The sequence below is a fragment of the Bos mutus genome, chromosome 7 (genome assembly GCF_027580195.1).
Source record: "Bos mutus isolate GX-2022 chromosome 7, NWIPB_WYAK_1.1, whole genome shotgun sequence".
Classification (NCBI taxonomy): Eukaryota; Metazoa; Chordata; class Mammalia; order Artiodactyla; family Bovidae; genus Bos; species Bos mutus.
This window is the reverse complement of record NC_091623.1, coordinates 44,453,115-44,466,341: the sequence shown is the minus strand read 5'-3', so window position 1 is coordinate 44,466,341 and position 13,227 is coordinate 44,453,115. Positions and strand designations below refer to the sequence as shown.

The window sequence follows — 13,227 nt, the reverse complement described above, 5'->3', positions numbered from 1 at the left end:
CATCAGTCCTTCCAATGAATATTCAGCACTGATTTCCTTTAGGATGGACTGGTTGGATCTCCTTGCAGTCCAAGGGACTCTCCAGAGTCTTCTTTTGAAATGTGATGTGAAGTACAATTCATATTTTACGACAAGACAATAAAAATTTAAACATAAAAAGCCGTCTCTGTCCTTTGACCTCCTCTCTCCCCTCAACTGTGATTGTGTAACTGTGTAACGCAACTGTGCGTTATACACCAAACCTCCCCACTGATAGGAGTACCTGCTCAGCTGTAGAGAGCAACATGCTCCTAGCATTAATTAGACAACTCTTCAAAAGATTGCATTCCTTCTTGATCTTATCAGGGGTCACAAGACCCACTATGATGACACATATTTGGATTATGTAACTATCAATAACATGAAATTTTGATGTACAGCCCTGGGCTTCCCTGGTGGCTCAGCGGTAAAGAACCTTCCTGCTTGTTTTACAGCTATTTATAAACCACTGTGGGCTTCCCTGGGGGTTCAGATGGTAAGGAATCTGCTTGCAATGCAGGAGACTTGGGTTTGATCCCTGGGCTGGGAGGATCCCCTGGAGGAGGGAATGGCTACTCACTCCAATATTCTTACCTGGAGAATCCTGTGGACAGAGGAGCCTGGTGGGCTACAGTCCATGGGGTTGCAAAGAGTCAACACTACTGAGTGACTAACACTTCGCTTTCATAACCCAGTGTGGAATGTGAGAAGTACATAGCACTTCAAGATAATGGGCTTGTCTCCCCTGAGCTCTCTGATTATTTTTTGACAATCTAGGGTTCACAGCTTCAATGTTACAGACAATAATAATGTCCTGGGAAATAGGCAAGAAATAAGATATAAAGAATCTGGGTTTCTGAATGCTTGAAAGGAGCAGAATCAGCCACTGACCTAGAATTCTAACTGTTGCATGAGACAGAAATAAACTATTTTGTTTGAGTCATTACTTTTTGTCTTTTTTTTTGTTTTTAGCAGATGTTATAGATTGGATTATGTCCATTTCCCAAATTCACTTGTTGAAATCCTAACCCTCAATGTTTCTGAATGTGACCTTATTTGGAAATAAGACTGTTGCACGTATAAAGGGGCTTCCCTGATGGCTCAACGGTAAAGAATCTGCCTGCAATGCTGGAGACATAGGGGATGCGGGTTCGATCGCTGGGTAGGGAAGATCCTCTGAAGTAGAAAATGACACTTGCCTGGAAAATTCCATGGATAGAGGAGCCTGGCAGACTACAGTCCAGGGAGTCACAAAGAGTCAGACATGACAGAGTGAGCACCCATGCATGCAGATATAATAGTTAAGATGAGGTCATATTAGAGTAAAATGGATTCCTAATCCAAAGTAACTGGTGTCCTTATAAGAAGGGGATATTTAGAGATAGCCATGCACACAGGGAGGATGACATGTAAAGATGAAAGCAGGTATCTACAAGTCAGGGACACCAAAGAGAGCTAGTGAACCACCAGGTGGGGAGAGAGGCACGGAAGAGAACTTCATTCGCTTATGCCGCAGAAGAAAGCAAACTGGTACTGCACTGATTTAAGACTGAGGGTCTCCAGAAGTGCAAGACAACACATTTCTTTTATTTAAGCCATATGTTGACAATTTGTGGTATTTTTGTTATAGAAACCCTAATATAGCAAATAGGCTATTCATCCTAACTAATACAAAAATTAGTATTAGAAGTGGAGTGTTCTAATCACAAAAATAAAAAATCAGTTGCACTAGTCTAGTGACCTGGTGGCAAGGACACAAATATTGCAGACTGGAATGCTGGTGAACCTTGTTATGTCAAAGAACAATATTTGGTAACGTCATCACCTGGTATAACCTACCGGAAATGTAGACCATAGGTCTACTGAGTCTGTGTTTCTAGAAGTGATTGGGAAGAGTGAGAATGCCAGCATAAGTTGACCGCTCCTTGCTGCAACAGCAAGGAATCACAAGAAAGAGGTGATCTGACCCACGAACAAGCCAGTTTTGAAAGTCAGAAATACCGCGCAATTGGAAGAGCCAACAGCTTTCTCTTCTCTCCAACAGTTTAAATAGGGATTTTGCCTCATGCCCAAGGCTATTGTTTCAAATGAATGTTAACAGAGAATGACAAAGATGTAGGTAGTTCAAGAAACCAAATACTGTAAATTAAATAGACTTAGAACTCTGGCTAGGAAAAAAACACTGTATATGGTTCCTAGCAACTAGAAGTACTAGACCAGATGTCTGCTGTTTTTTGAAGGAACTCTATTGCTAAAAAATCCAAGAATCTGCAAAACCTTACACCCTTTGAGCTTTTGCCTTTGTGGCTCTTTGTTACAGCAGCTTAACCTGACCTTAACACAAAATAGCACTTGAATCCTGGTCTCTCTGGTTTCTAGAGTACTTCTTTTTGACCATGATGAGTTCTTTAGACTTCAGTTTAAGTGCCACAAGGTCGGAGACTTTCTTTGTCCCCTGCCAGACTCTTGAAAGAGTATAAATAGTAACCAACCAATAGTAAAATGCAACAGATGTTCAATAAGTATCTGTTGGAAGGATAAAGTAATAAACAAATGAACCAAGAGTGAAATGTAGGAACTGTCTAAGATTGGGACTGTGCAGGAAAGTTCAGGACAGATGGGGGCTGAATCTGGACACTCAGATGTCGCAATGCTGTGGTCACTGAATAAAAACTGGCCTTCTGCTGATGAGGGCCCCCAAGGCGCCCTTCATGTCGCTGTTGCGTAGGCTGTAGATGAAGGGGTTCAGCATGGGAGTGACCACAGTGTACATCACTGCAGCAGCCGTGTCCTTCTGGGCTGTGTGGGAGGACATGGGGCTGAAATAAACCCCAATGATGGTGCCGTAGAACAGGGACACCACAGAGAGATGAGAGCCACAGGTAGAGAAAGCCTTCCACTTGCCTCTTGTGGACGGGATCCTCAACACGGCAGCAAAGATGCACGTGTAGGAGACCAAGATGCCCACAAAGGGGGCGATGATAGGCAGGGCGCCCACAGTGTATACCATTGCATTGTTGAGAAAGGTGTCAGAGCAGGCGAGCTTCAGCAGAGGGCTCAGGTCACAGAAGAAATTGGGGATCTGGTTGTGGGTGCAGAATGAGAGACGGGTCAGTAATACTGTGTGGGTCAGGGAATTCCCGAAGGCTGCAGTCCAGGACGCTGCCACCAGGAGGCTACAGAGCTGTGGTGTCACAGACATGGCATAGTGTAGAGGGTGACAGATGGCCTCATAGCGGTCATAGGCCATGGCGCTCAGCAGGAAGCTGTCGATGCTGGCGAACCACATGAAGAAGAACATCTGGGTCAGGCAGCCAGCATAAGGAATCCCTTTGTGTCCTGACACGTGGTTGGCCAGCATCTTGGGGATGGTGGTGGAGGTGAAGCAAATGTCCACGAAGGCCAGGTTGGCCAGGAAGAAGTACATGGGAGTGTGGAGCCGGACGTCAGTGGCGATGGCCAGGATAATGGACAGGTTACCCAGCTGTGTGACCAGGTACATGCTCAGGAAGAGTATGAACAGCAGCCGCTGTTGCTTGGGGTCCTCCGAGAGGCCCAGGAGCAGGAACTCAGAGACCAGGGTGAGATTTGCCCCAATTTCAGCCATCCTGAATCAATCAGAAAGGAAATGGAGGAGCTGTCCAGGGTCCTGGTCAAGGCAGCCCCTCCTTTGCACCCTGGATCTCATCCCCTCTCCTTAGTTCAGCCGTTCATCAATTCTTCCCGCTCTTTCTGCAGCTGAATCCTCCCACCCATTTGCTGGATCATTTCCATCAGTAAACACACCATTCATTCTTCACAGCCCACCTGCAGGGTGTCACTAGCAGCTTGGTGGACAGCTCCTAAGCACACTGACCATCTCTCACCTCTACCACCCGTGTCTCTGTGCACCAAGGCTTTATCTGATCACTGGAGCAGGCTTAACCTGCACACGGTGTAACGAGGAAGTGCTGGCAGTTGACATCCCAAGAACGACTTTTGGCTAGTGAGGGACTGGGCTTGTTGGGTGAATGTCCCAGCTTCATCCCTTCTGAGTGAGGGAGCTCTGGGGTGTGTTCTCACATGGATCCCTACTCATCCACACCTTCTTTCCCCAAACACTCACTGAGTCTTCTGGGATTATTTTCCAAATAAATATTTGCACTCAAGTTCTTGACTCAGAATCTGCTTTGGGGAGAACTCAAATTAAGATGGCTCAGTGGAAAAGAATCCATCTACCAACGGAGGAGCTGCAGGAGAGGCAGGTTCAGTCCCTGGGTTGGGAAGATCCCCTGGAGGAGGAAATGGCCACCCATTCCAGTATTCTTACTGGGATAATCCCATGGGCAGAAGAGCCTGGCAGACTACAGTCCATGGGGTCACAAAAAGTCAGACACAACTTAGTGTCTAAATAGCAACAACAACTGCAAGCAGTGTGTTGTGTGCCTATAAAATGCTCTGTGCTATGCAAGATGTACCAATTTATCACTATCTTCATTTTTTATATTTATTAGTATTTATTTCTTTTATCGGAGTATAATTGCTTTACAACATTGTATGAGTTTCGGCTGTACAAAGAAGTGACTCTGCTATGCGTGTGTGCTAAGTCACTTCAATCGTGTCTGACTCTTTGCGATGCTATGGACTGTGGCCTACCAGGCTCCTCTGTCCATGGGATTCTCCAGGTAAGAATACTGGAGTGTCAAGAGGGAGGGGACATATGTATACCTATGGTGGATTCATGTTGATGTTTGGCAGAAACCAACACAATTCTGTAAAGCAATTATCTTTCAATTAAAAAGATAAATAACCATAAAATTAAAAAAAAAAATACTGGAGTGGGTTGCCATGCCTTCCTCCACAGGATCTTCCCAACCTAGGATCGAACCCGTGTCTCTTACATCTCCTGCATTGACAGGTATATTCTTTACCACTAGCGCCACCTGGGGATCAGCTATATGTATACATATACACCCCCTCCCCGGCCTCCCTCCCACTCCCCAGCCCCCACACCAGGCCACCTCTCTAGGTCCTTACAGAGAGCTAAGCCGAGCTCCCTGTGTCACACAGCAGCTTCCCACTAGCTAGCTATTTTCACATGGCTGTGTATATATGTCAATCCTACTCTCACAATTTGTCCCATCTTCTCCTTCCCCTCTTGTGTCCACAGATCTCTTCTCTCCATCTGCACCTCTATTCCTGCCCTGGAACTAAGTTTACCTGTACCATTTTTCTAGATTCCACATACATGTGGCAATATCCAACATTTGTTTTTCTCTATCTGGCTTGCTTCACTCTGTATGACAGACTCTAGATCCATCCACATCTACAAATGACCCACTTTCATTCCTCTTCAGTCTGAGTAAACATTATCTTCGAATTTTGAGGCTGGTCTTGGTGTCAAATAGTTAAGGTTTACTTGGGTTGCTTGTGCCCTGTAGTTTTTGTCTAACTTGTAGGTGCAATGTTCTGATGATTATAAAATCAAAAGCTTACAAGAAAGTATGAAAAGAAAGCATGCAGAATGAAGAGGCAAAAGAGCTTGGGTAATGTTCTTATTAAATGTCGCAAACAGTACTCTGCTGTATTTGTGGATGGACAGAGAAGAAATGATATTCCCAGTGAATAGCAGTCTTGGAACATCTGATACTTGCAGAAGTCTGGGCACCCTGGAACAGTTTTATGACTGTGTAAGATTCACTAGAACCTGTGACATTTAATTTATATTTTTAGAATGAAAAACAATTTTTTAAAAATAAAAATATGGGTAATTGGGACTTGGAGGTCCGCTGGTTAGGACACCATGCTTCTTTTTTTTTTTTTGAGGATTTAAAAGCACATTTCATTGTATTTTTAATGGAATAAATTGGCATGAAAAGGTAGGAAAACCAATAACATTTATGGTTTGAAAGTGAAAGTGAAGTTGCTCAGTCATGCCCAACTCTTTGCTACCCCATGGATAGTAGCCTGCACCAAGCTCCTCCGCCCATGGGATTTTCAAGACAAGAGTACTGGAGTGGGTTGCCATTTCCTTCTCCATGGTTAGGACATCATGCTTCTAATGCAAGGGGAATGGGCTCAATCTCTAAGGTATATCTGCTGCTGCTGCTGCTAAGTCACTTCAGTCGTGTCTGACTCTGTGTGACCCCATAGACGGCAGCTCACCAGGCTCCCAGTCCCTGGGATTCTCCAGGCAAGAACACTGGAGTGGGTTGCCATTTCCTTCTCCAATGCATGAAAGTGAAAAGTGGAAGTGAAGTCGCTCAGTCTTGTCCAACCCTCAGCGATCCCATGGACTGCAGTCCACCAGGCTCCTCCGTCCATGGGATTTTCCAGGCAAGAATACTGAAGTGGGGTGCCATTGCCTTCTCCAGAGGCATATCTGAGATTATTGATATTTCTCCCAGAAATCTTGATTCCAGCTTGTGCTTCATCCATTCTGGCATTTCACATGATGTACTCTGCATATAAGTTAAATAAGCAGAGTGACAATATACAGCCTTGACGTACTCCTTTCCTGATTTGGAACCAGTCTGTTGTTCCATGTCCAGTTCCAACTGTTGCTTCTTGACCTGCATACAGATTTCTCAGGAGGCAGGTCAGGTGGTCTGGTATTCCCATCTCTTTAAGAATTTTCCACAGTTTGTTGTGATCCACACAGTCAAAGGCTTTGGCATACTCAATAAAACAGAAGGTGATGTTTTTCTGGAACTCTCTTGCTTTTTTGATGATCCATCAGATGTTGGCAATTTGATCTCTGGTTCCTTTGCCTTTTCTAAACCAGCTTGAACATCTGGAACTTCATGGTTCATGTACTGTTGAAGCCTGGCTTGGAGAATTTTGACCATTACTTTGCTAATGTGTGAGATGAGTGCAGTTGTGTGGTAGTTTGAACATTCTTTGGCATTGCCTTTCTTTGGTATTGGAAACTTGAAGGGTAAGACCTAATTTACTTTTGTTCAAGCTCCTCCTTCCTGATTAAGGGAAATATTACTATACGGGCCAGAAGTAGAAAACAGAGCTATAAGAACATCCTGGGGGAAAGAGTGTTCTAAGCAGAGGGAACGGCAAGTGCAAAGGCCCTGAGGAAGGAGCATCTCTGGTTTATTCAAGAAACCAGAATGGGCACAGGAGATGAGGTCAGAAATGAGAAGTGAGGGACAGACCTGAAGGTGATTACCACTAGGTCTATTGCAGCCTTTGAAATTCTTGCTTTTTTTTTTTTTAATGTCAATAGCATTGTTGAAGGTGCTGAGTTCTCTCTTAATTTCTACTAAACTAACAGAATTAAAATTAAAAGCAAAGTCCTACCTCTCATAACCCTGTCTGAGAATTTTATGTATTCAATGCCTCTTGGTGCAATTAAGTCCTAGGAGTGGTTTGTGCTGTGCTTAGTGGCTAAGTTGTGTCCAACTCTTTGCAACCCCATGGACCCCAGGCTCCTCTGTCCATGGGGATTCTCCAGGCAAGAATACTGGGTGAGTCGCCATGCCCTTCTCCAGGGGATCTTCCCAACCCAAGGATCGAACCCAGGTCTCTCACACTGCTGGTGGATTCTTTACAGTCTAAGCCACTAGGGAAGCCTAAGAATGGTTTAGTTGTCTTATTTATTTAATCACCTTAATTTCATTAAGATTTGTTCCATAGAGCTTCATGGATATACTTTGATCAACTTCTAGGATTCAATAGATTAAATTTACTCTTGTCATTAAACAATAAATTCATTTTCCTAAGATTTAGTAGTAGACCCCCTAAGAGCTTTTCCCTACCACATACCTGGGATTGATATTTATTTTGTTGGTTTTCAAATGGTATATCACACTTCTTCATTTCTATAATTACCTTGCATTTCTGTTTCATCACTTACTTTTTTGTGTTCAATACTTTTTAATTGTTTCTGAAAAGTTCAAGTTTGTTTTTGCTTTCTAGTTTAACTTTTTATTTTACGTTTTAGGCTGAGGTGGCACAGTGGTGAAGAATCTGCCTGCCAATGCAGGAGATGCAAGAGATGCAGAAAGCAAAGAAGAACTAAAGAGCCTCTTGATGAAAGAGGAGAGTGAAAAGTTGGCTTAAAACTCAGTATTCAGAAAACTAAGATCATGGCATCCAGTCCCATCACTTCATGGCAAATAGATGGGGAAACAATGGAAACAGTGAGAGACTTCACTTTTGGGGGGCTCCAAAATCACTGCAGATGGTGACTGCAGCCATGAAATTAAAAGATGCTTGCTCTTTGGAAGAAAAGCTATGACTAATATGCTAGACAGCATATTAAAAAGCAGAGACATTACTTTGCCAACAAAGGTCTGTCAAGTCAAAGCTATGGTTTATTCTAGTAGTCATGTATGGATATGAGAGTTGGGTTATAAAGAAAGCTGAGCACCAAAGAACTGATGCTTTTGAGCTGTGGTGTTGAGAAGACTCTTGAGAGTCCCTTGGACTGCAAGGAGATTCAACCAGTCAATCCTAAAGGAAATCAGTCCTGAATATTCATAAGGACTGATGCTGAAGCTGAAACTCCAGTACTTTAGCCACCTCATGCGAAGAGCTGACTCATTGGAAAAGACCCTGATGCTGGGAAAGATTGAAGGTGGGAGGAGAAGGGGATGACAGAGGATGAGATGGTTGGATGGCATCACTGACTCGATGGACCTGAGTTTGAGCAAGTTCCGGGAGTTGGTGATGGACAGGGAAGCCTGGCGTGCTGCAGTCCTCGGGGTTGCAGAGTGAGAAACGACTGAGCGACTGAACTGACTGACTTCACATCGCACTTTTTTCCCCACAAAGTTTGGAGTAAAATTCCAAATCCTGGTGAAACTGCCAAGGATAACAATATGCAGTTTCTTCAAATATTAAAAATAGAACTAGCATATGATCCAGCAATCCCACTCGTAGTTATACATCCAAAAGAAATAAGAATGGGACATCAAAGAGATACCTGTATTCTCATGTTCAGTGCAGCATCGTTTACAATAGTTGAGATATGGAAACAGTGGACGAATGGATAGAAGTTGATCAACTTCTAGAAGATGTGGTGTTTTACATATATATATATATATATATATATATGCAATGGAATATTATTCAACTATGAGAAAGAAGGACATCCTGCCACTTGCAACAATATAGATATATTGAGAACCTTATGATAAGTGAAATAAGCTGGACAGGGAAAGACAAATACTTCATGGTATCACGTATATGTGGAATCTTAAAAAGGAAAAGTTAAAAAAAAATCTCAACTTCTGTGACGTCTAGCCCCTGTTGACCTCTCCCATCTCCATTTGTTCACTGTCTTCCAGCCACACGGGTCTCTTGGTCCAAGACTGGTTCTACCTCAGGACCTTTGCACTTGCTGTTTTCTCTGCCTCAAAGGCTCTTCCTTCAGGACTTAGCTCTGGCTTCCACAAGTCATCTCAAATCCTTCTCTCTCCTATAGATCAGTGCGCAGTGACTGCTCATTCCTTGGTCCTCTGACGACTTGTGTTCTCTGGGCCTGGGGGAGGAACCTTCCCTTTGAGCCCATCTGCCTGCTGCCCTGTTCCTCTCCTCTCCTGCCCCGGGAGTCTACATGTCCTATTTCACTTTCTTGTTGACTCACTGACCACTTGTTGCACATCTTCACTGAGGCGTTCCCCAGCATGTGGCCAGTAATTCTGAGCTGGTGACAAAGACAGAGTACCTCTCTCCACCTGCAATTCTACCACAGAGGAATTCTTCTGAAGGTGCACTCTAAGGCATGGAAAGAGAAGCATTCGTTCATGATAGAGGTGCATCCATCAGCTACCACGTTCCCATTCGGTGGATGCTACTGTAAGTCCCAGGTGGCGCTAGTGATAAAGACCCCTCTGCCAATGCAGGAGAAAAGAGACGTGGGATCAATCTCAGGGTCGGGAAGATTCCCTGGAGGACAGCACGACAAATGCACTCCAGTATTCCTGACCGGAAAACCCCATGGACAGAGGAGCCTGGCAGGCTACAGTCCAAAGTGTTGCAAAGAGTTGAACATGACTGAAGCGACTTGGTACTTAGCGCACACTATAAGTCACAGAAAGGGGGCAAATGTGGGACAGCTCGCACCAACCTGGATGAATGTCAAAAGCATGAGGAAACCATCACAGAAGAATCCATGCAGAATAATGCCATGTATATGTAAAGCTTAAAACATGCAGCACAATTCTATATGTTGTTGGTGGACACATCCCGTGTAGTAAAGATGAAAAATGTGCATGGGAGTGATAAAGACTCGATGTAGAATGTTGGTTATTTCAGAGATGGGGAGAGGGGAGGGAGAGAGAGACAGACAAGCAGAGAGGGAGAAGAGGGAGAAGGAGGCAAACAAGAACGTGGGAGTAGGGAGATGCACGTGGATGCTCTACTTCTTAAGTTGAGTGGTGAATACAGCTGTGTTCCAGCATGAGTTATGATCTATGCTTTTTTTTTGCATGCCTGATATATTACATACAACACACACACACGCACACACCATGGTCCACATGTTCAGTTGCTCAGCTGTGTCTGATTCTTTGTAACCCCATGGGCTGTAGCCTGCCAGGCTTCTCTGTCCATGGGAGTCTCCAGGCAAGAATACTGGAGTGGGTTGCCACTTCCTTCTCCAGGGAATCTTCCTGACTCAGGGATCCAACCCGGGTCTCCTGCGTCTCCTGCATTGGTAGGCTGATTGTTCTGTACTGAGCCATCTGGGAAACCTATCATGGTCCCCTCCTATCCTCAAGGAACTCACTAGGAGAGAGAGGCCCCAGATGAGTGGGCAAGTAGTGATGGATGCCACCCTGTTCTGTGGTCAAGATCACTGTCTCTCGAACTCCCATCCCAAGGGTCCAGACACACCTCCTGGGTGTCTGTTTCTGTCGAACGTGCCCAGGTCCCCACAAACCTTGTAGCAAACCCTGCTCAGCGTCTACCCTCAGTCCTGTTCTTTCACTGTACCTGAGCTTAGCAGTGACCCTGCTGATTACCCCGTCACTTGGGCCAGAGATTTGGGCAGCAGCCAGGTCTCCTTCAACCCCACTCACATCAAACTTACAGTTTAACCTGCCCCCCTCTTTTTCCTGACTCCTCCTCTCGTTCCCAGCACCCTACCAGATTCTCATCTTGTCACTGTTAGATTCCAAACCCATTCCTTCTCTGGTCACTTTGGCTCCAGGCTGGCTCTTTTGGTTCAACCTCCACAATGGCCTCTACCAGGATGAGATGACCTGCTTCTCCCTAGCTTAAAATCCTGCACTGGATCCCTATTACTCTGTGACCAATAGCTAACAGTTCTTTTAAAACTTTATTTGTTTATCTTTACCATGCCCTTGTTGCTTGCTGTAAATAGGGTTTCTCTAGCTCCGTTCATGGGCTTCTCATTGCTGTGGCTTCTCTTGAGCTCAGAAGTGGTGGTGCATAGGCTTAGTTGCTCTGCAGCATGTGGGATCCTCCTGGATCAGGGACTGAACTCGTGTCTCCTGCATTGGCAGGTGGATTCTTAACCACTGGGTCACCACGGAAGTCCCTTGCTAACGTTTCTTGCATGCACGTGTGCTGAGTCGCTTCAGTAGTGTCCCACTCTTTGCGACCCTATGGACTGTAGCCTACCAGACTTCCCTGTCCATGGGATTCTCCAGGCAAGAATACTGGAGGGGGCTGCCATGCCCTCCTTCAGGGGATCTTCCCAACCCAGGGATCAAACCCAGGTCTCCTGTGTCTCCTGTATTGTAGGAAGGTTCTTTACCACTGAGCCACAGGGAAAGCCTAGCTAACATTTCTCACATGCTCCTTTTGCACCCAACACCAAGACAAGGAATTCTACATGCTTCCTCTTGCTTAATCCAAGATAGGCACACTTATAGGATGAGGAGGCTTGGAGAGAATAACCCATTACCCAACATTTTACAGTCTTTCTTGTTCCAAACGCGTGAACCGTGAACTTCCAGATAGTTGTTCAAGCTGGTTTTAGAAAAGGCAGAGGAACCAGAGATCAAATTGCCAACATCTGCTGGATCATGGAAAAAGCAAGAGAATTCCAGAAAAACATTTATTTCTGCTTTGTTGACTATGCCAAAGCCTTTGACTCTGTGGATCACAATACACTGTGGAAAATTCTGAAAGAGATGGGAATACCAGACCATCTGACCTGTCTCTTGAGAAACCTGTATGCAGGTCAGGAAACAACAGTTAGAACTGGACATGGAACAACAGACTGGTTCCAAATAGGAACAGGAGCACATCAAGGCTGTATATTGTCACCCTGTTTATTTAACTTCTATGCAGAGTACATAATGAGAAACTCTGGGCTGGAAGAAAGTACAAGCTGGAATCAAGATTGCTGGGAGAAATATCAATAACCTCAGATATGCAGACAACACCACCCTTATGGTAGAAAGTGAAGAAGAACTAAAGAGCCTCTTGATGAAAATGAAAGAGAAGAGTGAAAAGTTGGCTTAAAACCCAACATCCAAAAAACTAAGATCATGGCATCTGGTCCCATCACTTCATGGCAAATAGATGGAGAAACAGTGGAAACAGTGGCTGATTTTATTTTTCTGGGCTCCAAAATCACTGCAGATGGTGATTGCAGCCATAAAATTAAAAGACATTAACTCCTTGGAAGGAAAGTTATGACCAACCTAGACAGCATATTAAAAAGCAGAGACATTACTTTGCCAGCAAATGTCCGTCTAGTCAAGGCTATGGTTTTTCCAGTGGTCATGTATGGATGTGAGAATTGGACTATAAAGAAAGCTGAGCGCCGAAGAATTGATGCTTTTGAACTGTGGTGTTGGAGAAGACTCTTGAGAGTCCCTTGGACTTCAAGGAGATCCAACCAGTCCATCCTAAAGGAAATCAGTCCTGAATATTCATTGGAAGGACTGATGCTGAAGCTTAATACTTTGGCCACCTGATGTGAGGAGCTGACTCATTTGAAAAGACCTGATGCTGGGAGGGATTGAGGGCAGGAGGAGAAGGGGACGACAGAGAATGAGGTGGTTGGATGGCATCACTGACTCAATGGACATGGGTTTGGGTGGGCTCTGGGAGTTGGTGATGGACAGGGAGGCCTGGCGTGCTGCGGTTCATGGGGTCACAGAGTCAGACACGACTGAGCTACTGAACTGAGCTGAACTTGTTCCAAAGCTCTTAAAACTCTGCGATGAAGGACTCAGAAGTTGGAACCTCTTAGCAGGCCTTGTGCACACAGGATGCTTCCTTTTTTTTTTCCCCTAA

At 44.7% G+C, this 13,227-nt stretch overlaps 1 protein-coding gene across 1 annotated transcript; it reads right to left on the bottom strand.

Moving 5' to 3' along the window:
• Nucleotides 1–2,677: 2,677 nt before the first annotated feature.
• LOC102266014 (olfactory receptor 1f45) lies at nt 2,678–3,625 on the bottom strand. Its single transcript, XM_070374701.1, has one exon. The coding sequence runs from the start codon at nt 3,623–3,625 to the stop codon at nt 2,678–2,680; it is 948 nt and encodes a 315-aa protein (XP_070230802.1).
• Between the last annotated feature and the right edge of the window lie 9,602 nt (nt 3,626–13,227).